The 27,539-nt window shown below is 43.1% G+C and overlaps 1 protein-coding gene across 5 annotated transcripts in view; it reads right to left on the bottom strand.

Annotated features, from left to right (window-relative positions):
• Positions 1-27,539, bottom strand: part of bi (T-box transcription factor bifid) — a 110,714-nt gene that overhangs the window by 72,557 nt on the left and 10,618 nt on the right. For 4 of the 5 annotated variants that reach the window (XM_070208041.1, XM_070208044.1, XM_070208052.1 and 1 more), the window contains exon 2: positions 20,719-22,077. In XM_070208041.1, the coding sequence (XP_070064142.1) occupies positions 20,719-21,833 (1,115 nt within the window). In that variant the 5' untranslated portion in view covers positions 21,834-22,077. Of the gene's footprint in view, positions 1-20,718; positions 22,898-27,539 lie in introns of those variants that run through there. The other variant, XM_002057154.4, reaches the window with a different exon arrangement.

Here is a 27,539-nt window from a genome sequence, read left to right as displayed (position 1 = left end):
GTTGCCCGAATGAGGGTTGCGGCAACTGCCTTGACTGGCAGAGGAGCCCGGTCGAGAGCAGAGGAACCAGGGACAGCTGACCTGGCTCATAAGTAAGAAGAAATTCAAACAAAGCGTCGGTTCTTGTGTACCCGCTGGCAGCGAACAAAGCGGCTCAAGGCAGGACATGCCGACGTGGGACGAGCGGGCGGACGAGCGGACGAGCGAGCGAACGGCAAACAAACGAGTGCGTATCCAAAAACTGGCCATAGGACCCGAGAGCTCAGCCTGAGTGCGGCTCGTTTGGCAGTTTGTGTTGCTGCTGGATTTGCTGGCTGGCCCAGAGGAAGGCAGTTAGGCGCCGCAGCAGTCGAGCAGGTTCAGCGAGTGGAACGAACGAGTGTGCGAAGGGCATGAGTGTGCGCTTAGACAACTTATTAATTGTGCTAAATCCCTGTGAGTGTGTGTGCCTGTGTGTTATGGGGACCTTGCTCAGCTAATTTCCTGTACGAATACATACCATAATTAGCCGGCCCGTTTGTGTGACGAGTGACGAGCACAACGAGCGAAAACAAAGGATGTCAGCTAAATCCGGAATCTACAAGATTTCCATAAAAAGTATCAATAGCGTTTGGCGAGCAGGTGGCAAGTGTGAGATAAGCACAGAGTAACGAGTGAGGGGAAACTAACGAGTAAGTTGCAAGAAGTGGCTAATGCAAGCCTTTGCTCTCGTAATAACATTGAAGAAGCAGAAGCAACGAGTAAGTAATAACGAGTGTAGGCAAGCAACACATGAACATTTAAGGCATTCAATGCCAGCACATATATTCAGAAAAACAAACTAACCGTTCAGGAGCAACTTAAAAGTAACGAGAGCAGCTGCAGCACAAAATCGGGACAGCGAGTTAAGCTGATCATTAAAATTGAGCGATAACTGCGAATATAACCAACGAGTGGCATCTTTCAAGTAAAAGTAACGAACAAAGATTAGCACAAAAGTAACGAGTAACGACTGCAGAGACTGTGCAACATTCAGCGAGTAGCAAAAGTAACGAAAAGGCTCTTACGACCATCTCCAGTCCTTTCTAGCACCACACACACCCCCCCCCCCCCCCCCCCCTTCCTGCCAGCCACCCTCCCAACTACTCTAACACTCGCTCACCCTGTTGACTGCGCACTTGCACTTCCGCTGACGTTGTCGTTGTCGTCGTTGTTGCTTGGCATTGGCGTTGTCGTTGTCGTTGTCGCTGCTAGATTGCCAGTGCAACAAAATAGCAATTGACAAATTATGGCCAACTAAAAGTAATTACATACGACGAGGTGAGCGCACACAGACGCACACGAACACGCACACGGACGTGAAGACAGAAAATAACGAGTTCTCGACGCGTTAATAGTACAAATAATCAAAGAGTGCAGCAACAACAGCAACAACAGCAACAGCAACAACACTGTCAACACTAAACATACACTTTATATTAATTGTTTTTTATTAGCACAGTCTCTGCTGCTGCTGCTGCTGCTGCTGTTGTGTTTCTTTTCATTATTTTTTTTTTTTATTGTATTTGCGCCTAGACCGTAGCTGAGATTCATTAATAATTCAAAAATTGCACATGGCCGGCGGCAGCGCAGTCGCTGCGTGTAATCGAGTTGTTAACTCAAAGTGACAACGAACGCGACGGCAATGGGACGGACGCCGACGTCGACGTCGACGGCGACGACAATTAAATGCAGTCAACACACGATCACACCAAACGCAAAAGCAAGACCAACTGGGAGAGCGGGCGAGAGAGAGAGAGAGAGAGTGTGAGTGCAAAAGAAACTTGTCGCTCTGCTAGCTGCAGTTGTTCTTCTTCTTCTTCTTCATCTTCTGGTTGCTGCAATTGCATTAATGAAATCAACACTTGCTTTGGCAGGCAGCGAGGCAGCAGCTGAGACGCGACGCTGGCACGCAAGCCAGCTGTGATTGTTGCGGCAGAGCTTTTGGTGGCAGCAGCAGCAGCTAAAACATATTTCGCGCCTTTGTTGCTTAACAATTAATATCAACAACAACAAAAGCTCGACTTCACACTCAATTAACACGACGCAGACAAACAACAGCAACAGCAACAGCAAGAGCAACACACAAACACACACAGACGCGCACACAGAGAGCATAAATACAGCAAATATGCAAAACTTTCGACGCTGCTGCTGCTGCTGCATTTTGTTCTTTTATTGAGCGCGCCCACCCCCACACTAACACACACACACACACACACACACACAAGCATGAAGGCACGAAGCTTTTGTTTGGCGTTAATTGACTGCACAAACACACACACACACACACACACACACACACGCACGCAGCGCCAGAGCGAGAGAGTGCGAAATTGCAAACAGCCGGCAGCAGACGCATGCAAAATAGCGTAAAGCTTAAAAAACAACAACAAGGAGAGCAGCAAAAACTGCAGCAGCTAAGTTGCTGTTGTGTTGCTGTTGTTGTTGTTGTTGTTGTTGTTGTTGCCCAAGTAGTTTTGCAGCCAAAGGTAACAGGCATGAATGAAAACTGATAGCGCACGTCATTGACACCTATAACAGCCAGCCGCAGCCGCAGCAGCAGCAGCAGCAGCAGCAGCAGCGCAGCGTCAGCCGAATCCACGAGACCATTGAGCACTGCACACACACAGACAGTCGAGTGTGGGTGGCTAGGAGATGTGTGGGCACGGGTGCGAGAGCCAAGCATAGGCTTAGGCTCAGGCTCAGGCTCGCACTTACACACTCTCGCACTCTCTTCTTTCGCATAAGCTGCGCTGCGCTGCCTCTGCTGGCTCTGCTGCTGCTCATAGTTGTTCTTGTTTTGCGTGCGTGCGTAATTGCTTTTATCGTGCAGGGTTTGTTTTTTTTTTTACATACATATTTTTCTTTCTGATTCTTGTTTTATGCTTTGCTTGCTGCTGCTGCTGCTGCTGCTGCCGCTGCCGCTGCCGCTGCCGCCGCTGCTGCTGCGTGTTAATTTCAATGCAACGTTTTACCGAGGTGCTACATAAATTTGATTTTTATTTCCCAGAAGAAATGAATTTTTATTCATAAATTTCGAGTGGCTACATAAATTTGTGTGTTACCAAAAACGTAATCTCAGTCGCTGTCGCAGTCGCCGTCGTCGTCGTCGTCGTCGTCGTCGTCGCGGTCGCATCAGGCAATCAAAACACGCAGCGCAGTTAAAAACGCACCAAATGCTTCATACAATTTGTTCATATAATATTTAACTTCTTCTCGAGTTGTCGGCTCCAGAAAAATATTAAATAAATAGCTACACACACACACACACACACACGCACACACAAATACTCGCATATAAATATGTATAAGCGACAATAAAAAAAGGAATAAAACCAAAGCAGCAGCTCGTCAATTTTTGCCACTTAAAATTCATAAAACGTTTTCGTGAGACACAACGCAGCCACAAAACGTCGACGGTGGCAGCAGCGACGCAGCGCAGCGCAGCAGCAGCAGCAGCAGCAGCGCCATAGCGTTGCGCGCGTGCGAGCGAGAGAGCGCGAGTCAAGTGGAATGGCTGCGCGCAAAAGAATTGAAATCAAAATTAATAATCAACACCAAAACACAGCCACAAATGAAAGAATAAAACAAAAACACAAACAAAAAAAAAAAAACAAAACAAAAAGCGAATAATAAAAGAGATGCTCAACCTTTGGCAAAAGCTTTCGTGAGAGCAGCAGGGCAAAGCTCGCCGCATCGGATACGAATCTTATATTCTTTTCGCTCAATTTGAATAAATCTGAAGATGAACTAAATTATATAAAAAAATAGAGCTCTAGTTACGATTAGTAAATATCTATGTCTAACGAGCAAAAAGTTAACCCTTGCCGCCTTGCCACCCCACAAAAGCTACGAAAGCGACATAGAAACTATTAAAGCTGTAAAGTAAAATGCCTGAAGCAGAATCTATAAAAAACTGGTTCAAGAATTAAAATGTGACCAGCTTATTGGCAACACAGGAAGATGCTAAGCGTTCGCTGGGCACACTGGAAGCGCAGCAAAGATCGATAAGCAACTGCTTAATGGGAAAGCTCTTATAAAGCCAATTAGTAACTCTCTCCTACTGCCGCTCTCTTGCGCTCTCACTCTGTGGATAGATAATGTATACGATGGATCGCGTTGATTAAAAGCCTGACACACATCTGTCGAAACGAGTTTTTTTTTTTTTTTCTTCTGCGTTCATTTCCGCGAAAATTGCGCAGCTCAGTGAATAGCTAGTGAGTGTGGTGCGAGTACTCGTTGCGGACGGCGACGTTGACTGAGCGAGTGCCGCGCATCCTTACCGTGAGCCAATTAGCGTTCTAATCAAGTGTAAACTAATGCTAAAAGCCAAGCCGTTTGCGCACAACGCGTGAATGTGCCACGAGACAAAAGGAGGCGCAGGCAAAAGCAGAAAGCTCGATAGGGATGCGGCAGCGGCAGCGGCAGCGAGGATCAACGACAGCTTTCGTTGTGTGACTATGCTAATTTGACTAATTTGCTGCCTGGCCAAAACGAGACAAAGAGCGCGAAAGCGAGAGCGAGAGCGAGAGAGCGCACACACAAAAGATCTACGTCTGCAGATTGTCGTCGCCGTCGCCGTCGACGTCGCCTTCTTTGATCTGCCAGCGCACATCTAGGAAATGTTTGTCAAATTCATTGGACCGTTCTCATTCTTTTTGACATTTCTTTTTAGCCGAACGCGACGTCGGCGGCGCTGCTGCTGCGCCACTGCTGCTGCTTCTTCTTTACTGTTGCTTTCTTGCCCTTTCGCACTTTCGCCGCGCTGCAGTTTTACCCACCGTTATTACACCCACCGCCCGCCTGCTGCTGCCCTCGCTCAAGCTTTTGCTGAAAGCTGCGCGACTTGCTGCTGCTGCTGCTGCTGCTGCTGCTCTCGCTCTCGCTCGCTGTACACCCACTGCCTGTGCGACCTTCTCTTCCCACTCCCCTTATCCTGCTTAAGCAGCTCCACGCATTGTCGTTATTTTTCTGGCGCCAAAAAGACGCCGTCTTCAACGTCGCAGCTTTTTTTTTTCTGTCTTCCTTTTCCTTTATGTGTGTGTGTGTGTGTTTTTTTTGTTTTAATATTATTTTTTGGTCTTGTCCTCTGTTTGTTGTTGTTGCTGTTGTTGCTGCTGCTTTTTTGGGGTTCCTCAGGTTCGCCTGGTTCTGGTTCTGGCGAATCGAAGTCATGTTCTTCATTATAAGGCTGGCCCGTCAACAAGATCATAATGAGCACACACATACAACGTTTTATCATGATGATCATCAGCAGCCTTCTTGCTGCTGCTGTTGTTGTTGCTGTTGTTGTTGTTGTTGTTGTTGTTGTTGTTGTTCTTGTCGCCGTCGTCATCATATTTTGTTTGTATTTCGCTTCATTTTTTCTTGCCATCTTTGCTTTATGCATTTCATGCATACTTCAAAAATGAAAAAAATGAAAAAAAAAAAAAAAAGCGAACACAACAAATATTTTATACAATATGCGTTTAATATTCAATTCTTGTTCCTGTTCCTTGGCTCTGTTCTCTGTTTTCTGTGCTCGCTTGCTGAAAGCGAAAGCGTTGCGGACTAGGCAAACTGTTCCCAGCAGGTACAGTTGCGTTCGCTGGCGCCCCCCTCAACGGCGCGCCACCTGTTGGCCAAGCGCGGCAAATGCCAGCGCATTCGTCTTATCAGCGTTGCGATAAGCAGTGTCTCGCTCTCTCGCTCTCACTCTGTGGAGGGGGGGGGGACTCATTAGGCAAGCGGAGCGTGTAAACAGCGGAATTCTCGATTTAGTTAGCCACTTAGCGGCTTTTTGTTACCAATTTTGGTCAGTTTCGAGCCGCGGTCTCGGTCGCAGTCGCAGTCGCGGTCGCAGTCGCGGTCGCGGTCTCGGTTTCGGTTTCGCTTGATGCCCGAATTTGGTTGGGTCGCCCATTAAGCCAAGCTTTAACTTCCGCTGCCGCTGCCGCTGCCGCTGCCCCCATCTCTGCTGCGTAGGCGTCGCCGTCGCCGTCGTCAACGGAAGCGGCCACTTAATTAGCTGGCGTTCTTTTTTTTTTTTTTTGTTTTCTTTTTTATTTGCTGTCAAATTAATTTTCATTTAATTTTAAGTGGGCGCAAATGCAATTTAAAAACTAACAGCAAGCGCAACGCGCCTGCCCATTTGCCCGTTAAACATTTCATTTTCTGTTAAATGTTTATTATGCAAATTATGCTTACCCCACTCTCCCCCCGCCCTTTCTCCACACCATTTATGCCACTATTTTTATGGCGTTTTTATTGTAATTTGTGTGTTTCTGCTTTTAACATCAGAGAGAGAGAGCGAGAGAGAGAGAGGGAGAGGGAGAGAGAGAGTAGCTAGAGAAGAGCTGCTCTCTTCGGCATGCACTTGGCACCTGCTCCTCTTCCAGTTGAATCTAACAGCTAGTCCAGTTATTCGCAACTCTCTTCAATCTGTCAAGTCCTTAGATATTTGTTAAAGTATTCAAATTCAAAATTGGATCAATTCCGGAATTATACCTAATCATAATGGAATCGTTTTTCACATTTGTTACATTTCATATTGTTTCGAATTGCATTTGCTTTGAAACTGGGAATCTTTGGATTCGGATAGGTATGTGGGAAAAAAACAAAAATTGAGCAATTCACATAATTTGTCATATTTGCTGCGAATATTTCAATTGTCGCAACGTTTATGTAATTGATATTTGTCACAATCGAAGCGTGTCCCTGGGCTAATTTGAGAGATCGTTAGCCATAATTACACAAATAGTTAAATGGCCACGTTTACGAATTCCAAATGAATTTCACATGCGAAATTACGCACAAATTGGACGAGGCACACATGCATTTTTCATTTCACAGGGCCACCCACACGCTTGCCCCCGGCTGAGTCCTGTTCATATTGTCCTGTCGCCTGTCGCGGCCGACTGCAATTATTATGCATTTTTCATGGGCCCAAAATTGTCGAGCGGCTACATAAAAATGCCAACACAATTGCCAGCATTTTGTAGCAGCCCAACGAACTAGGGGGGAGGGGAGGGGGGAGGGTGGGGGGGTCGTACTTGCCACACATTTGTCAACTTAGCACATCGATAATGTCCCAAACAAGAAAGGAAAAAAAAAATAATAGATATATATATATATATAGTGACATATCCATAGTCGCACCCACCCTTTAACATAACTTAGCACATAAGCATAAGCACAATTATAAACATTTCTAATATTGTAAACAAAGAGCCTGGTGATAACATCGACATTGGTCAAGATCAAACTGTCCCCCTTTGGTAGACATAAACAATTCACCCTAAATATCACGCCACTGTCAATGTTCCCATCAGAGTACTATCCCACGCATAATTGCTGACGCAGCTCAAACTTCACTCAATTTTGACTCAAACTCTCTCAAAGCGAAGTTTGCTAAGCGACCGCAACAGTTAGATAAATCAGTTCATATTCGGGAAGCAAATCTGAATGTACTCAACAAAAGTAGCCGTTAAGTGAAAATAATAAATTGAAATATATTTTTTTATAGTAACCTAACGTGCAAAACTTAATTGGCGCAGCCGGTAGGATACGTCGGGAAAAATTAAAGATCGCTAAAGGATAATTAATTCCCAGATCTAACGCACAATCGCGACCGAAAGTGTTGTCGGAGTGTAATAAAAATTTTCTCGAATACGTATCCGCACAAGAACCTTCGGGTCATTAGTAGCTTAATAATATTGACCCTTTGGGCAATAAAGCTACTACAGTTAATAACGACTGGCTTTGCATATCGTTTGATCCCTGCAATACGTTATTACTGAGTCTTTTTAAGACACACACACAAAAAAAAAAAAAAACATTTAACCAATAATCCATCACAAACTTTAACCTAAAATAAAAGTGCAAAATCAAAGAACAATAAAGTTCAAACCTACAAACTCAAAACTATTCAAAAAAAAGTGTATTACACCAAGATGACAATGGAATTATCAGAACAACACCTCAACCAGGCCCTTTCACAACTTAGACAGGTGCCAAGCTTTGACGGATCAACGGATCAACTAAACGCCTTCATTAAAAGGATAGATTACATCCTACACCTGTATCCAACCCGAGATGTTAGACAACATAGCATCTTATACGGAGCCATCGAATTGCAAGTCACAGGAGATGCTCAGAGAATATCACAAAGGACAGCAGCCAACACTTGGCAGGAGCTGAGAAACGCATTGATTGAAGAATACAAAGTGCAGACACCATTTGAAGAACTCCTTCGACGCTTATACAACACGAATTACCAAGGAAACGTCCGTAAGTTCATCGAGGAGCTCGAGAATAAATCTTTTGTTATTTTAAATAAGTTAGCACTAGAAAATATACCTAGCAATACAACCCTTTATACAAATGCTATGAATAACACAATCAAAGATGTTATTACAAAAAAATTACCAGATAGGCTTTTCATGATGTTAGCCAGACACGACATTACGTCGACACAAAAACTAAAGCAAGTAGCTCAAAGAGAGGGATTATATGAAAATAGCGTTACTGAAAAACCTAAAAATAATAATGTTCAGGGAAATCCAAATAACAATCGTAGGAACATGGGAAATTATCAGCAAAATGCTAACCCAACCACCATTTCAAGTGGCTATTCCAACACGAATCAGAGTTATCACGCACAAAATAAACAGCATAATAAGTCCGAAGACAATCAGAAAGCTCACCACGAGTTCCAACAGAAATTAAGTCAAGGTAGATACCAAAATCCCTTAAACTACCAAAATCAGTCCCATTCACGCTTGAATGCACCAAACCCTCCGACTAAACGTCAAAGAGATAGTAACAGTGGGCAGATGAAAATGGATACATCCGAAAATTTTCATCAGCAAGCCTCGGAACAAACAGAAGAAATCCATTCATAAAATTGATTATGAATGACGAAGTTCTAAAATGTGTCATCGACACAGGTTCAACCATTAATCTAATGAAAACTAACCGCTTAAATTTTCCAGTTTACAACGAAACATTAAAGGTTCACACCATAAATGGTGTTATTGAATTAAAACAAAGTATACGATTAGGAGCAAGCAAAATTTGTCCGAGCAAACAAAAATTCTATATTCACGACTTCTCAGAGCATTATGATGTTCTGATTGGGAGAGAATACCTTGAGGCATGTCAAGCAAAAATAGACTATGCACAAGGATCCGTAACCTTAGGAGAATTTAACTTTTGTTTTAGATATAACGACGAAGAGGTCGAAGAGGACATGACCGCACAAGAGTGCCTTGATCCACCCTCAACAGAGGACAGACCATTTAACTTCGCTATAAATAATGAATTAATAGAAAACAATGAGTTTAGGCTAGAGCACCTAAACTCAGAAGAAAAAGAAAAAATAAAAAAAGTTTTACATGAATTTCGTGATATCCAGTACCATGAAGGTGACAATTTGACTTTCACTAGTACAATTAAACACAAAATTCTAACAAAACATGAGGACCCAATTTACAAGCGTCCATACAAATATCCTCAAATATACGATGAGGAAGTAAATAAACAAATAAGCGATATGATAAAACAAAATATCATACGTAAATCCAAATCCCCTTACTGCTCACCAGTAATAATCGTTCCAAAGAAAAACGATGCATCTGGAAAGCAAAAGTTCCGGTTAGTCATAGATTACCGCAATCTCAATGAACTAACTATTAATGATAAATACCCTATCCCGATCATGGATGAAATATTAGACAAACTTGGAAAATGTCAATATTTCACAACCATTGATCTAGCCAAAGGCTTTCACCAAATCCAAATGGATCCTGGTTCAATACCCAAGACCGCATTTTCGACTAAACATGGCCATTACGAGTACACTCGCATGCCATTTGGTCTTAAGAATGCACCTGCAACGTTCCAACGTTGTATGAACAATCTCTTAGAAGATTTAATTTTTAAGGATTGTCTGGTCTACTTAGACGACATTATTATTTTTTCCACTTCATTGGAGGAACACATTTTGTCGCTACAAAAGGTATTTAAGAAGCTTAGAGAAGCTAACTTAAAACTACAGTTGGATAAATGCGAGTTTATGAGAAAAGAAACTGAATTTCTCGGTCACATCATCACAACTGAGGGTATAAAACCAAATCCCAACAAGATACAAGCAATTGTCAAATTCCCAATTCCAAAAACCCCAAAAGAAATTAAATCATTTCTAGGATTATGTGGTTTCTATAGGAAATTTATACCAAATTTCGCTAATATAGTAAAACCATTAACACTTAAATTAAAAAAGGGAGCAAAAATCAATATAAAAGACAGAGACTACGAACTAGCGTTTGAAAAGCTAAAAGTACTCATAACATCCGACCCAATTTTAATATACCCTAACTTCGAAAAACCATTTTCATTAACTACAGACGCGAGTAATATGGCAATAGGGGCCGTCCTTTCGCAAGAGCATAAGCCTATATGCTATGCAAGTAGAACTCTCAACGAGCATGAGTTAAATTATTCAACGATTGAAAAAGAATTATTAGCAATCGTTTGGGCCACTAAATACTTTAGGTCCTATCTCTTTGGTCGACAATTTCAAATCCTTAGTGATCACAGACCACTCGTCTGGTTAAATAATATGAAAGAACCTAACATGAAATTACAAAGGTGGAAGATCAAGCTAAATGAGTTTGATTTCCAAATTAAATACGTCCCAGGAAAAGAAAATTATGTGGCAGATGCTCTGTCCAGAATTCAATTAAACGAAAACTTCTTAGGCGAAGATACAATTAGCACAAGAGCAACAATACATAGTGCTCAAGAAGACAACAGTAACCATTTACAAATCACAGAAAGACCACTTAATTATTATAATCGACAAATAGAATTTGAAAAAGGAACCGAGAACGAAACAAAAGTTACGAATTACTTTCACAAAACCAACATAAAAATTACGTACAAAGACATGACTAATACGCATGCCAAAGAATTAATAACAGAATACTTATGCACAAAGAAAAGTGTGCTATACTTCCACAACGAAGCAGATTTTCCAATTTTTCAAGAAGCCTACTTAGAAATAATAAGTCCAAATAATTCAACAAAGGCAATGAAAACTAGTACAAAATTAATAGACCTTCAAACATACGCAGAATTCAAAGAATTAATATTAAAAAAGCACAAAGAATTATTACATCCAGGAATTGAAAAAACTATTAATTGGTTCAAAGCAACCCACTATTTCCCAGATTATCAAAATTTAATTCAAAATCTAATAAATGAATGTGAGATTTGCAACATCGCAAAAACAGAACACAGAGATACAAAATTAACTTTCGAAATAACTCCGGAAATCGCTAATATCCGAGAAAAATATGTAATGGATTTTTACATAGTAGGAGATAAACAATTTTTATCTTGCATTGATATCTATTCAAAATTTGCATCATTAATAGAAATAAAAAGTAGAGACTGGCTAGAAACCAAACGAGCTATATTACAAGTGTTCAACCAAATGGGTAAACCCATCGAAATAAAGGCAGACAAAGACTCAGCTTTTATGTGCACAGCTTTACAATTATGGCTAAAATCAGAAGCAGTAAATATTAATATAACCACTAGTAAAAATGGTATATCCGACGTAGAACGATTTCATAAGACAGTTAACGAAAAACTAAGAATCATTAACAGCGACTCAGACGTCGAAAATAAACTTACAAAATTTGAAACTATACTCTACACGTACAATCATAAAACAAAGCACAAAACGACTAACAGAACACCAGCGGACATATTCATATATGCAGGTACACCAGAGTATGACACTCAAGCTAATAAAGAAAAACTAATAAATAATCTCAACAAAAAACGAACAAATTATGAAATTGACACTAGATACAAACACTCACCGTTAGTTAAATCAAAGACGACAACCCCGTTCAAGAAAACAGGAGAACTAAGACAAATCGACGACAAACATTTTGAGGAAACTAACAGAGGCAGGAAAATAACACATTACAAAACCAAATTCAAAAAGAAAAAGAAGACTAATCAAAGCAAATATAACAATTACAGGTCAACAACAGACAGCGATCAAAACATACAAGCACCAGCTTAAATTAATTATTATAATATTACTATCAATAACTGTAAACTATATAAATGCACAGAGTATTGAAATTAATCCTATCAAAGCCCATAACGGATATCTCATATTTAAAACAGGAACCATAGACATTCCGACAGATTACGAATTCCACTGTTTAACGGTTAATATAACAAAAACCGAAGAAACTTTTAACAATTTAATTGAACAAAGTAAAGAATTCAATAACCTTATACAAATCGAATACCTAGTAGAAAAATTAAACAGAGAAATAAACGGCTTAAAAATAGCCAAACGCAGCAAAAGAGGTTTAGTTAACATAGTAGGAACAGCATATAAATACTTATTTGGAACATTAGATCAAGAAGACAAAGCAGAAATTGAACAAAAAATAAGCAACTTAGCAGAAAACAGCGTCCAGGTTAACGAATTAAATTATATAATAGAAGCTATAAACAAAGGAATAGAAATCATGAACGAACTAGATCAAGAGAAACAAAAAGGAAAGAAATTAGATATCCTTATATTTAACTTACAACACTTTACAGAATATATAGAAGACATTGAGATGGGAATGCAGCTCACAAGATTAGGAATTTTTAACCCAAAATTACTAAAACATGACTATTTGTTGCATGTTAATTCTGAGAAATTGTTGAATACAAAAACTTCCACTTGGTTTAAATCAGATACAAACGAAATACTGATAATATCCCATATTCCTCGAGAAATAATAAAAAGCCCGGTATTCGAAATAATTCCATACCCGGATGAAAATAATAATATTTTGACAGAAATAGCTCATGAAAAATATTTTACCCAAGATAAAAAAGTTTATAGCAGAGAAACAAAAAAATTAATTAATAATGAATGTTTAACAGGAATTTTAAACCAAATAACATCAGAATGTAGTTATACTAAAATTTTGCAAAATTTTCAAATCAACTACATAGAACCAAATATAATTTTAACTTGGAATTTACCAAAAACTATATTAAACCATAATTGTATAAATAACGAAATAACAATAGAAGGAAACAATATAATAAAAATCTTTAATTGTTCATTGCAAATTAATGAAATTTCAATTTCAAACAATATGTTAGATTATACTCAAAGCATTTACGTAAGCAATGATGTTATAAAATTAGAACCACTTTCGTTTGTACAAACGAAACAAATTATAAATGCACATACAAAATTTAACAATGTATTCCAGATAATTACAATAACCATATTTGTAATCATATTAATAAGTTTAACACTGTATTTGACATATAAGTTCAAAAGCATACCTAAGAAATTAATTATAAAATATAAAAAACCCAAAGTAGAAGAAACACCTACAATAATAGGAGATATACCAATTGTAAAAGAAGAAAATGTTACACTATATCCAAACTTAAACACCTGAGGACAGGCACTTTTCTAATGGTTGGGGGAGTGACATATCCATAGTCGCACCCACCCTTTAACATAACTTAGCACATAAGCATAAGCACAATTATAAACATTTCTAATATTGTAAACAAAGAGCCTGGTGATAACATCGACATTGGTCAAGATCAAACTGTCCCCCTTTGGTAGACATAAACAATTCACCCTAAATATCACGCCACTGTCAATGTTCCCATCAGAGTACTATCCCACGCATAATTGCTGACGCAGCTCAAACTTCACTCAATTTTGACTCAAACTCTCTCAAAGCGAAGTTTGCTAAGCGACCGCAACAGTTAGATAAATCAGTTCATATTCGGGAAGCAAATCTGAATGTACTCAACAAAAGTAGCCGTTAAGTGAAAATAATAAATTGAAATATATTTTTTTATAGTAACCTAACGTGCAAAACTTAATTATATATATATATAAAGCCCTGCTGTTCAACACAATTATAAGGGGTGGGGGGTTTAGTTCTGGCTACAAGGGGTTGCACATCCCCTACCCCACTACACCCCCCCCCCCTACCGCCTGCCCTAATGACATTGGTGTGTGGAAAAAAAAAACAAGAGGCAAAACGCGTGGTCGAAACTTTTGAAGAAGAACAAAAAAATAGTAGAGAAGGAGCAGAAAAATACCTGAAGTAAAAGTAAAAGAAAATGCGTTACGCCCATTTAATTGAGGTGTGGAGGGGGTGGGGGAGGGCGTGGGGGCGTGCCAGTGCACTTTGATTGCGTCCTGGAACGTCAGCTGAATATTTACCCAAACGCGCAAAGAGGCGGTTGCAGGGGCAGTGGCAGGGGCAGGTGCTCGAGCCATTTTTATTTATGAAAATTAAACAAGTGAACTTTGACAGGCGGTGACCCGCAAAGGGGTGGGGGGGTGGTGGGCGGCGGTACTGGGGCTGGACTATTTCGGGGTCGTGTCATTAAACATTTGGCCAAAGATGCCTTTGGCCCGGCCCTTTAACACATTAACGCACGAAACGGGCCTGACATTAATTAGAGAGCCAACAGGGGGCGGCTAGCTGTAAGAGAGACAGAGAGAGAGAGAGCGAGAGAGAGAGAGAGAGAGAGAAGAGAAATGTTTGTCTATGCGCTTTGTCGCTTTCAATTAGAAGCCGCAGCCGCAAATCAAAGCATGTCGTCAGCGAAAATCTAAATCGAGTGCTAAGATATCTATCCATATATATACATATAGATATAGATATATATATATATAATCCGTGAAGACTAGAGCCTCTTTTGGCTTTGGCAAGTGGATTGCTTTGCTCGAAGTTTGAGTTCTTTGTGAACAACTTATACAAATATTGGAATAATCAATCAGATACTCAGATACTTATATATATAAGCATATAATATCTGTGAAAGCTGAGTCAAGGATTTAGTTCTTATATGGAACATCTTTGGCCAAAGCCGAGATATTGGGATACACTTAAGATATTGAAAATCAAATTTTGACTTGGATGAATAATATACGAACATTGTCTGTGATATATATAGCAACTATTTGTTACGGATCGCTTAATGCAATTCGATTCGACAAAGATAATGAAATGAAAATAACTGTGAGATTGGCACATCGATTATTCAGTTCTTATATAAGTAGTATTGGAACAATCGAATAGGGCTCAACCTGGAGTCTATTTTTAAGAAACGAACAATTCATGGGCAATGCATTTTATATAGCTGCTATTGGAATAATCGGTCGATATATTTGGCTATATATGCTATCTGAATTCCACTGGCATAATTAGTTGTTGTTCAAGTCATTTCATATGCATGTAAAGATGCTGCAGGGTATTCGGCAGTCGGTCTCGACTGGGCGCACTTTGCCGGCTGCTTGTGGTTGTCTTTGCACTTTCACGCGCCAAAAGTGTCGTCAAGTGTGTCGGGCGAGTCGAGAATTCATTTTAGCAGCAATTTCAATTAATTGATAAGTCACAACAAGCACAAGCCAGGCGGGTGCGAGGGAAGGGGGTGGGCGACAAGATTTCACGCAATTCGCTTGGGCGATTTAATTGGCAGCGACATTTTGTCGCGCATCTCTGCGAGTCGCGCCCGAGCGAGGGGGCCAAGCGAAACGAATAACGACTAACGAATAACGAATAGCGAATTGCGAATAACGAATAACAAGATTCAAATGCGTTGCGCTAATTGAATCAGTCCGTCGCGACAGTCGTCGCGAGTATTCAAATGATTGCGATTGGTTTCTCTGAATATTCGCAACGCGTGCGAGCGAGAGAGCGGGAGAGAGAGAGAGAGAGAGAGAGAGAGGGGGGCAACTGTGTTTGGCGACACATTTTTTTGGTTGAATGTTCGAATGAATCAAATGATTGAACCAAATCAAACGAATTACAAACACTTTTATAATAAACACTCAAAATTAGCATACGCATTTTTGAATACATTCAAGCATATATTCAATTATGTGTGAATAACACTAAATATATGCGAAAGTCTAAAAGATTTGAAACGAATATCACAGAAATGTTTGCTGCGTAAATGAATTACCTCGATATGAATTGAAATGAATACCCATCGAATACTCTTGTGCATAATTTGTAGACATACTAATATGCATGTATATGAATGCTAGGAATCAACGAATATTGGTGAATATTAAAGTGAATCATATGAAGAGCTTCAGTTTCGACAGAATTTACCTGAATAGATGTAAAGTTCTCTGAAAACTAAGCTGAATACTATACGAATAGTGTTAGCTATTCGAGTGAATACAATGAATGATTTTGCATGATTGCTAGAAATGGATTCTGTAAGAAACGAATAGTGTTAGAGCCCATGTGAATCATACGAGTTTTACCATAATTCAACTGAATACTAAACGAATAGTGTTGCATATTCAAGTGAATACTGTGAATAACTTGTAGTACCACTTGCTTAATGTGAATTATCTAAAAATTGAACTGAATACCAAACGAATAGTGCCACATATTCAAGTGAATAACTTGAAATGCCTTGAATATGTACTTGCCTAATATGAATACTCGAAGCATTTAATTGAATACCAAACGAATAGTGTTGGAAATAGCTTGAAATACATTGAATATAAGCTTGCCCAATATGAATATAGCCCAAATATGGCTAAATGAGTATATTTAACAAACACGAATGCGTCAAGCTAACAATTCAGCTAATCGAATATTCACACACATTTTATGCACTTGCACTCACAAGAATAACGAAACGAATGATTTATGAGTGCGACGTGAGTGTGAATAAACCAAATGGCAATTAAAACTTGAAAACATACACGAGTGCTAAAAAAAAACAACAAGAGAAAGAAGAAGAAGCAAAATAATAATAAATAAACACTCGCAAGCGGCAAGCACACGGCTCCAACTGTCAAGTGGGTGTGTTCGGCGGCTGGGACGAGGGACGAGGGACGAGGGGCGTGTGGCAAGGGGCGGCTGGTGGGGATTATGCCTGCCAGCAATAACAAAAACAATAATTTTGACATTGATGATGATGATGGTGCAACAACAACAACGGCAACAACAACAGCAACAACAACGGCGGCAACTTGCAACAACTGCTTGCAACAACAAGTTGTAGTTTTCGCACTTGTTTTGGCGGCTCGACGTAGGCGCTGGCGGGCAATGGGGCAATGGGGCAAGGGGTGGGGGGAGCGGCTGGCAAACAACAACAAGAACGTCTCAATGCTATTTGCATGCAACAGCAACAACAGCAACAAGAGGCGCATGTGGCGTGCACAAAAGTTGCAACTTACACATGTGGCAGGCGCCTTGCCACAAGCTGCGGCTGTGCGTGTGTGTGTGTGTGTGTCGGTGTTTGCACCGTACGGTAGAACAAACGTATGAGTACTTAAAACTTTTACAAGCCACTCGAACGAGTGCGAGCGAGACAGAGCGAGCGAGTGGGAGCGAGAGCGAGTGCTTAAACAATTGCATGTTAGGCGCAACACTTTCGAAGCATTCAGCTTCTGTGCGACCAGCTGGCAGACCTTCCTACTCCCCCACCCCTCCCGCTATACGGCCAACAGCCTGGCTAAACTCATTACAATGTGGGCGCGGTCAAGGGGCGGCAGCAGGGCGAATGAACTGCAGCGAGTAGAGGCAAAAAAAAAAAAAAAATAAGAAAAGTACTCGCTGTTGGAATTTTTGTTAGCCGGAAATGTGCCAGCAACTGAACGAAGGGTAGAGGTGCGAGAAGGGGGAGTGGAGAGGGGGGTGGGGGTTTGCCATTTGGAGTGGTTATGTTTATGGAAGGGCACTTGGTTTAGTTTCACACTTGAGCGCCAGCTGCTAATGAGCTTAAGGATTAACGAGTGCCGCAACGAGCGAGTAGCGAGTGGAGCGGGCGAGTGGAGCGAGCGAGACGGAGACGGAGACGGAGGCGAGGCACAAATGCAAGTTACATATATTTATAAGCGCTTGTGGGCGCCTTTGTTGTGGCGCGTCAATGGTGGGCGTGGCCATGCGGCACGCCCCAGACGCGCTGCAGACTGCAGGCTCGCAAAAGTTTTTCGCCGCTTTCGCAAAACTATTTGCAAATATTTGCTTAGTATTTTATTTATTTTTTCTTCTTGCTATTTCGCCAGCCAACCATTCATTCGCAGGGGCTTAAGCGCCGACGAGGCGTCAAACAAATTTGTAGCTTTAAAACAAAAGCGAAAGCCAAGGCTAACCGCGAATCGAATGAGTGCGAGTGAATGAATAGATGCCGAACTGAATTATCATAAGTCTAACACTTTCAGCTCGTCAATCATAGTATATATATTTAGTCAAATAGTTATGAGTGCAAGTGAATAACTTCGTTTGTATATTCCTTTTAATGCTACTCGGTATTCGTTTGTTGCTATTCATTCATTAACCTTTTGCCGTGAATACTGTGACTCTAGAAAACTGAAGCAAATAAAAAGGGTTCGTATTCACATAGATGCGGCATTCGTTAACCGAGAGTGATTCATCAAGGACATGTGAATACAGCTGAGTACATTTCACAAATGTTTCAATATTCACGAAAACTCGTGCATTCTAAGCTGAGATGCTTATTTAAGTCCTCTAATGAATATTCAATTCACACTCATGAATATGCATTGAATAGAATCTAGAGAGTGAATTTAGCTTTTGGGTGATTCATTCATGAACTTTGGCAATAAATACTCGACTAAATATAATGAATATACTGTGAATACACATTGAATACAAATGAGTACATTTGCCATAAGCATTCTAACGAGAGATTCATTCATAAATTTCGATATGAATATGTCTAGATTCAGGCCAACTTTTTGAATCATTGAGTGAGTGTATATTCAAACGCTTCCGTCAATAAATGAATGCAAGCGAATACTTTTTGACACAAATAATTCCATTGAGTTCGAATTTTGAATAGAACACATTTGAGCATTTTGTAGCTATTTCATGGTATTCAATCTACGCATGAGTGTTAAATTGAATAAAAGCTGCGTTTATTAAGACAATTTATGAAACTTTGCATTCATTTCCCTTGCAAGCACGATTTTTCACATTCACCTCGTCTATTAAGCGTTTCCATTGCGTGCTTCATTTACATTTGGCACTCGAGACTCGCACGACATTCACTGTCATTCACAGGGCTTTTTGAATACACCTACTCGCACTCAAGTAGGTGTGAATCTTAAAACGCATTTTCACGCGCGAACACAACTTGCGGCGACGTCTGGAGAGGATAATGACGATGACGGCACGCCTCGGCGAGTATTCATGAATAAGGATTCGGTTTTCACCTACTTTCCCCAAGAAGACAGCAGTGAATCACTCTCTCTCTCTCTCTCACTCGTTCTGTCTCTGAGTGTGTGTGTGTGTGCCACATTAGCCCGTGAAGAGGCTTGAGACGTCACACGTGCTTAAGTAGCTGCGCCCGTCCGCTGGCATTCCGAGACAGAGAGGGAGAGGGAGAGGGAGAGGGGGGGACATGCTGCCCAAGGATGAAACCTGGCCGAGACTGTGGGCCCTGCTCTCAAGCGTTGACCTTCGCGAAGGTAACTGTCTGTCCGAGGGATGGTCACGAATGGGATAAGGACTGAAGTCAGAGAGAACATCCTCTGCGGACCGGAGACTTTCAAGTGGCAGGACGAGTGCAATCGAGTAGATCCCCAGGAACGATGTGAATCAAATAGACCAGAAATGCTTGAGCTGGCTGCGATTGTCTAGAATGTGGATTCAATCCGGGCAGCGTAACAAATAATTCCCAACAGAGAGTAGAAAGGCTTCCATGCGATGCGATTAGGCTAACTAGACTCGAGGCATGTGAGGCACGGGCGCAGATGCGGATATCCTACCTAATGGAGCAGGTCGACAAGCCGAAGGATACTCACGGCAGACTTCTGCTGAAGCAGCTGGTAAATGGGCATTGCGAACCAAGGGATTCCCCATTCAGAGAGAACGTCTTGTCTTGTTGTAATCTACAGAGAATTGCTTGAATTGGAACTGGAATAATTATTCCATGGACATTGGAACTAGTCAAAAAAATGAGGGATAACAAGTCTCCAAATAAAGTTATACATTCTATATGAACTGTAAGCTGGTAGAAAGGCTTTCTTGATGGCAGATCGAGTAGCGTAAAGGAACTCAAAGAAAAAAGGTTTGAGTAACGCTCTTGCTGTTTCCTTTGGCCAATCCCAACAAGACTTTCACAAAAGCTAATAATTAAATTTATGTCGCAACAAGATTGCCTCAAAATAAGGCCCCATGCTTTCCAAGGAGCATAAGGAAGGCCTTCCACCACGTAGGCGAGAGTGGAATCTTCCACTACGTAATCTTCTACTATAAAATTTCGTGTGGAATCTTCCACTACGCAATCCCAAATGGAATCTACGTAATCGCGAATGGAATCTTCCACTACGTAATCTCGAAGAAAAGCTTTCACTACGTAATCGCGAATGGAATCTTCCACGACGTAATCGAGAGTGGAATCTTCTGCTACGTAATCCCGAATGGAATCTCCCACTTACGTAATCCCGATTAGAAGCTTTCACTACATAATCCCGAGACAACATAATCTCGAGTAAAAGCTTTCACTACGCGAGTCCGAATAGAATTCTTCCACTACGTAATCTCGATGAGAAGCTTTCACTACGTTATTCCGTATGGAACCTTCCACTACATAATCCCCAAATGGAATCTTGGATTATATGAAAATCACGTAAGAGCTGAGCGATGCGCTTACCTGCCGCTTTTGGTGATGACCATTTCGGTGCCGAGCTTATGAAACTTCTCCCATAGATCCTTGCCCTCGAGCGTAACCTTGGGATCATCGACGACGCCATCGTCCTCGGGCTGGAGGGCGCGCAGCGGCCGCATCGCCGGATGCAGCTGATGGGCAACAGCCGATGCGAGCACCACGTCCTCGGCGGTGGTGTAGGCGGTGCCCAGCGGATGATGGGCGTGCGGATGCGCTGGATGCGGCGGGAAACGCAAACCCCCAGCGGCGCTATACAGGCCCGGATGATGCGGCCCCGCCGGACTGCCGGCCAGCGCGGCTAGCGCTGCGGCCGGAAAATACGGCGGCGGCGGCGGTTGCTGTTGCTGCTGCTGCTGCGCTCCCAAATGCTGCTGCTGCTGCTGCTGGGGAGGCGGCGGCGGCGGCGGCGGATGTGAATGCAGTGCACCTGCAGGTGGTTGCTGTGAGTGTGGGTGTGGGTGTGGATGTGGGTGTGGCGGCGGTTGTGCGCCCGTCGCAATGCTGGGCGAATGGTGCGCGGGTAATGTGCAGGACGATGACGACGACGGCGGCGGCGGCGGCAGCGGCGGCGCTCCAGCTCCAACTCCAACTCCAGCTCCAGCAGTGGGCGGCGGTGGTGGCGGAGTGGGCGTGGGCGTGTTCGCCTGGCTGCCGCTCAATGCTTGTTCGGTGGTGTTCAAGTGATTTTTGTTGTTGTTGTTGTTATTATTATTATTATTATTGTTGTTGTTGTTGTTGTTGTTGTTGCTGTGATTGCTCTGCGGCGAAAGCTGCGACGGCGAGCTGCGATAATTGCCCGCGCCGCCCGAGCCTGGCGAGCCGAGCGCCTGTGCGGCTGCTGAGCTGTTGCTGCTGCTGTTGTTGTTGTTGTTGCTGTTGTTGTTGTTGTTGTTGCTGCTGCTGTTGTTGTTGCTGTTGCTGTTGTTGTTGTTGTTGTTGCTGTTGCTGTTGCTGCCCGCCGTCAACAGCGACGAGACGCTGAAGTCAGTGGGTCTTTGCGAGAGCTGCAGAAATGGATGATATGCCATCCCATTTGCGAACCTGGCGAATGGATCCTCAGCAGACTGATGAAGTAGCAGCTCCTGGACGTCGTATCTCATTACATTACAATTTCATCAACATGTGCGTCACGCGGAAAATTTCATTAATTTATTAATCTGTTGCTCTTTTTCGGCAGGTACTTCTAGTTGTTGTTGTTGTTGCAGTTGTTGTTGTTGTTGTTGTTGTTGTTGCTGTTGTTTGTTTAGCTTTTTACACACACACACACACACACATGCACATCATATTTGTTTCTTTTCTTATGCTTTGCAATACTTTTTTTGGTCAACAGCTTTGTTGTTTTTGCTGCCCAGAGACAAAAAAAATTGTTGTTGTTGTTGTTCAAAAAAATATATATAAATATTGTTATTGCTGCTGCTAATTGTTGTTCTGTTGTTTTGGCGGCGGCAAAACGTCAACGCGTCGTTTATTGGCAGCGGCAACGGCGACGACGACGACGCGACGCGAGCCTATTGGCAATAGCTGCTGCTGCTGGCTGCTGCGGCTGCTGCAGCTGCTGCTCCTTTTATTTGTTATAAACAAATGCGACGGGAGTGCAAAAAAAAAAAAACAAAAACAATTTGTAGCAACGGCACGACGACAACAATACACAGACACGGCTGGGCAACAGAAACGGGCAACGACGACGCCGATACGAACTACACGCCGGTCGCTTCCAAACTGGTAAATACACAGACGGACGCGGGCAGCGCAACCCCCGAAGACAACACGAATGCTGTCGCTGTCGCTGTCGCTGTTGCTGTCGCTGTCGCTGCTGCTGGCTGCGCAGTCGACGCGCTTGGCGAGTAGCAGGCGTGTGTTGAGTGTGCGAGAGCGAGAGCGCGCAGTGTGTTGAGTTTGTTGGCGGGCTGGCTGAGCGTGCGAGTGAGTCGGCTTGGTTCGTCAGTGGCTGCTCGTGTGCATGTGTGCATGCGTGCGTGTGTGTGTGTGTGCGCTTAGTTCGCTTTTGGGTGTGAGAGCAGGGCAGACTGAGACGACACCAGAGAGCGCGATTCCAATAAGAAAATCAAAAACCAAAGTGTTGAGTTGACGCTTGCGTATGTGTGCGCGCTTGTGTGCATGTGTGTGTGTGTGTGTGTGTGTGTGTGTGTGCACACACAAACAAGACGACTGTGACAAACCAACCAGCGGCAGCAGCGCCGGCGTCGGCAGCGGCGTGTGACAAGCAGCATGAAGCGTGTTAGAAGTAACAAGGCAGCTGACACCAAAAGTGCAGCGCGCCAGAAAAATGGCTCAAAATGAGAGCAAAAGAAAATGCCCGAGTGTAGTAAATCAAAAATATCCCAACAAAAAAATAACATACGAATGAAAAGCTGTTGGCGCGCCGGACTGGGCGCTGGGCTGGATGATGGGTGTGGGCGGGGAGCGGGGAGCGGGGGGTAACGGCCAAGTTGACAAATGACGCGCAAGCGAAAAATGCGCTTGAACGGTCAAATGTTTTGATGGCCCGTCGGCGAAGGGCGGCCGCAAGGGGGCGGGCTGGCGGCAGGCTTTGATAAATGTGGCGCGCAGAGGGGAGTGTGGGGAGTTGAGCTGGGCCTGGTGGGTAGGTGAGCAAAGCACAGTAAATGCGATAAAAGGCAAAGGAGATAAAGCAAACAGAGTGGAGAGTGGAGAGCGGAGAGCGGAGAGTGGAGAGCGGAGGCACAAACAAATTGGGAAGCAGCGCGTGCTGATTTGACCTACACTGACCTTAAATCTGATCAGAATGTGAAGAAAGCTTAAATCGAGTGTGAGCGGTAGAGAGAGAGAGGGAGAACGAGGCAGAGTACAGCACGATCGCAGGCAATTTTAGAGCAAAAGCTTTTGCAAGGCGCGCTGTGAGCAGCGACAAAAGCTCTGCTCAGAATTGATATCAAGCTTTAAGAGATAAAATATATATCAATTTTTATATTTATAAGTGGTTTAAGAAAGCTTTTGAGAAGCTTCACGAGAGATTAATCCTAAGCTTTGATGCAATACGAATGTAACACAAAATACATGAGCTTTAAGCCGCGCTTTAAGCTTTCGTTGTCTTGAGAATAGCTGCTGGAGCTTTAAGTGATGCCAGAGGCGAAAAGAATTTGCATATTTCACGAATTTCTTTGAGCTGCTTAAAACAAATACAATTAACAAGCACACACTCTAGTGGCTAGGGAGCGGGACGCTGAAGGGGGTAGCTGGGCACATAGGCTACGGATTAGAAGCGTCCGCTCGCTTTCCAAGTTAAACGCGCCTTTAGACGCTTTGGCAGCTTTTATGCGCTCCATAATTGTAAATACGGTAGATTTATGCAGCGAGAGGAGCCGCGGCGACGTCGCCTAAGCAGCGCACAAATTCGCAAGTGCGAAAAAGCCGAGCAAAAAGAAGAGCAACAACAAAAGCTGGACAGGAATAGGTGCCGCTTGGCGCGCGTGTGACAAACTTGACGCTAAGTTTGCGCAAACACGGCCAGTGGCGGTGGGCGTGGGTGTGAGCGAGACGGCCAGAGACGAGGCGTGCAAATGAAAGGCAAAGCTCAAGCAGAAGACACACACACGCACACAGACAGCAGCACCAGCAGCAGCAGCAGACAAAGAAGCTTTCGCAGCGGCGACGGCGCCAAAAAGCAAAAACGGCAACGCAAATGTATTTTGTCACACGTTTTCACACACGCACACATACACATACAATAATACAAGCTGTGTGTGTGAGAGCTGGCTGGCACTATGGGCGCTGCCTGTGCGCAAGACAAAGACGACAAGCGCAACGACATCGACATCGACAACGACGACGACGACGACGGCGACGACGTTGAACTTGCTACCCGACAGGCTGCTCTCATTGTTGTTGTTGTTGTTGTTGCTGTTGTTGTTGTTGCTGTTGAGCACTGCTCAGCTTGTGTGACAAGTTTAACCACAAATACACACACACACACACACACACACACACAGAGGCACACGCACATAGAGCGACGCGCCAGCTAGTTAACACCACACCTCACAATGGCGGCGGCAATGTTAACTCCTCTGCGCCGTCCCCAGGCACGTCACGTGTGTGCGAGTGAAATGGCGCGACGTCGTGGTGCCGTTGTAGCTGTAGCTGTAGCTGTAGCTGTAAGAGGTGACAACATTTCTTTGCATGCATGTGTACATATACATATATACATATATATATATATGTATATATATATATCGATATATACATGTATATGTAAGCACGTTGTGTGTGTGGTGTGAAAAATTACAGCAGCAGCGACGCCAGCGTCAACGTTGTTGCTGTGGTGAAGAAAAGACAATGAGGATGCTGCTCGGCAGCCAAAGCTGAGAGTGTTGCGACGCGTTGTTGTTGTTGTTGTTACTGTTGTTGTTGGGGCGGTGTGTAAAGTGAAAGGCGATTAGTTGGACGCCAATATAAGAGCAGCTTTTGGTCAAATGGGCAAGGCTAATAAAAGCAAAAACAAAAGCAACAGCAAAAGCAAAAGCAACAGCAACAACAAACGCAAATACACACACGCATATGCATGTGTCGCAGCAAATGTAATCAAAAGTCCAATTGGGCTAGCATAAAAGCAACTCTGAATATTAACGGCTTTTCATTAACGCAGCAAAATGCTCGAAAAGTGCTGCACAAGGTGTTAAAAAACAACCAACCAAAATGCCGACTGACGCCTGGGCCAAAAATTCTGCTGCTGCTCACTCTCTGCCCTCTTGTTTGTATATTGATTAGTGTGCTCTCTGCTGCCGCTGCCGCTGCTTGCTGCTGCTTGCTGCTGCTGCTGTGGTGTGTTGAGTAAGCTTACACCACAGCATCTGCAGCGCGCGAGAGCGAGTGAGCGTAGCATTTGAGTGCGCTCAGTTCTCGGTGCTAGCTCTCTCGCTCTGGCTGGGCGCTGTGTGGGTCCACATTGTAGAAGAAGAGGCGCGCATCGAAAATTTCGTCTGATTTTTTGTTGGCGCTTTGTAGCTAATTAAAAGTTTATGTGTGCACAAACACACTAACCACACACACACACACACACACACACACGCACACACACACACACATACGCGAGGCAGACACGACGCTGCTGCTGGCTGCCTCATAATTATCTGAAAAACTTTATTTGACGGCGTTTATTTGACTGGCTGCCTTCCCCGTGGGGGTCGCTCTTGCTCTCTATCTCGCTCTAGCACAGGCTTTGCTTGTGTGTGTGTGTGTGTATGTGTGGGCATGTTTATTTGCTTAACATGGTTTAGTTGCACGTGTATTTGCGTGTGTGTGTGTGTGTGTGTGTGTGTGTGAAAATTTACAAGCGGCGCGCGTTAAATTATCCAAATATGTTGGGGGCAAAAAGGTGACGACGAATGGGTTAACACTTTGACTGGCGCGTGTGTCTGTCTGTCTGTCTGCCCGTCTGTCTGTGTGTGTGTGTGTGTGTGTCTGTGTGTGCGTGTAAATAATAAACAACATATTCGCCCATTTGCTTTGAGCATCCCGTGCTCGACTTTCGGCCAAGCTCTTGTAACTCGGCTGCCTGTGCGGCGTTTCGGTTGAGATTTGCCCGGAAAGCCATGTCCCCGGCCCCCTGACTAGTTGGTTAGTCTATTATATGGCTTATGTGGCCACGCCCACTTTCGTCTGCCATTGCCGACTGCTGCCCTGGGTAAATGGCAATCAATAAAATTAGCATAAACTTGAATTTCACGCTGTCAAAAACAATGAAAGCTCGTACACAGAGCACATACATATATATCTATATATACATATGTGTGTGTGCGTGTGTGTGTGTGTGTGTGTGTGTGATTCGAGTACATTTTGAGCAGTTCTTATGTAAACACACAGGAATCGGCAACAAAAGCGCCGTTATAAATGTCTAGCCCTATGTAAACACAGACAGAATAACTGTGCGTGTGTGTGTGTGTGTGTGTGTGTGTGTGTGCAGTCGTTTTATGTGGGGTGTCAAGCCAAACACACACACACACACTCGCAAACACACGACAGACGATTGGATAGAAATCCCTGCATTTACATAGACCGAAGGACTTGTCGTCAAAAGTGGAGGACCCCCAAGGGGGGACTCCCCAGGGAGTTGGGTTCAAGGCACCGACTGTTATAATCGTCAAATCTTTCAAATCGAATTCGGTTGACCACGTTCAATTTCAGGCGCCACATTGGCAGAGTTCAAATGGCAAAAGCCTCTCTCTCTCTCTCTCTTCTTCTCTTCCTTGTTCTATCCGTTTCTTTCTTCCATTCTCTCATCTCTCAGCTAACGTCTTAGATGTTTTCTTCCAACCGAATCCGAGGGCTATATGAAAGCTTCTCTTCAGATATTTTAGTTTTCAAGTTATGCTGCTAACACTCTCTGATATAGCTGAGTTTTTGTATGAGAAAGTATTTGAATGTTCGCCCAACTCAGGTCGAATCGGCTTAAGCTGTAATCAACGTCAGCTGGAAAAGCTCTTCTGGGCCACAAGTCTGCCAGAATGTTGAAACTTTCTTGTCTTATTTACTGTTGGCTTGCAACGAACCTCTCAGGTGTGGCTGTGGCAGCTGTTCAAGTGCACCTGAGCTGAAAATTCTCAGCAGCAATCTAATGCACATGGCTGCCAGTTTAGTTAAGCTTCGCTCTGCTGAAGATTATGTGCATATATTGCTTTATTATTCTATTTGGAAAATCCAATTAGACCAATTGCATGGCAACACCTGACCCCAGCCCCATTTGACAAGGCCTGGCCTCGGCATACCCTGTACATAAAGCGATAAAGCAATATCTGCCCGATGCTGCGAAAAATTAATGCAATTAACAA

The sequence above is a fragment of the Drosophila virilis genome, chromosome X (genome assembly GCF_030788295.1).
Source record: "Drosophila virilis strain 15010-1051.87 chromosome X, Dvir_AGI_RSII-ME, whole genome shotgun sequence".
Classification (NCBI taxonomy): Eukaryota; Metazoa; Arthropoda; class Insecta; order Diptera; family Drosophilidae; genus Drosophila; species Drosophila virilis.
This window is presented reverse-complemented; position numbering and strand designations above follow the sequence as displayed.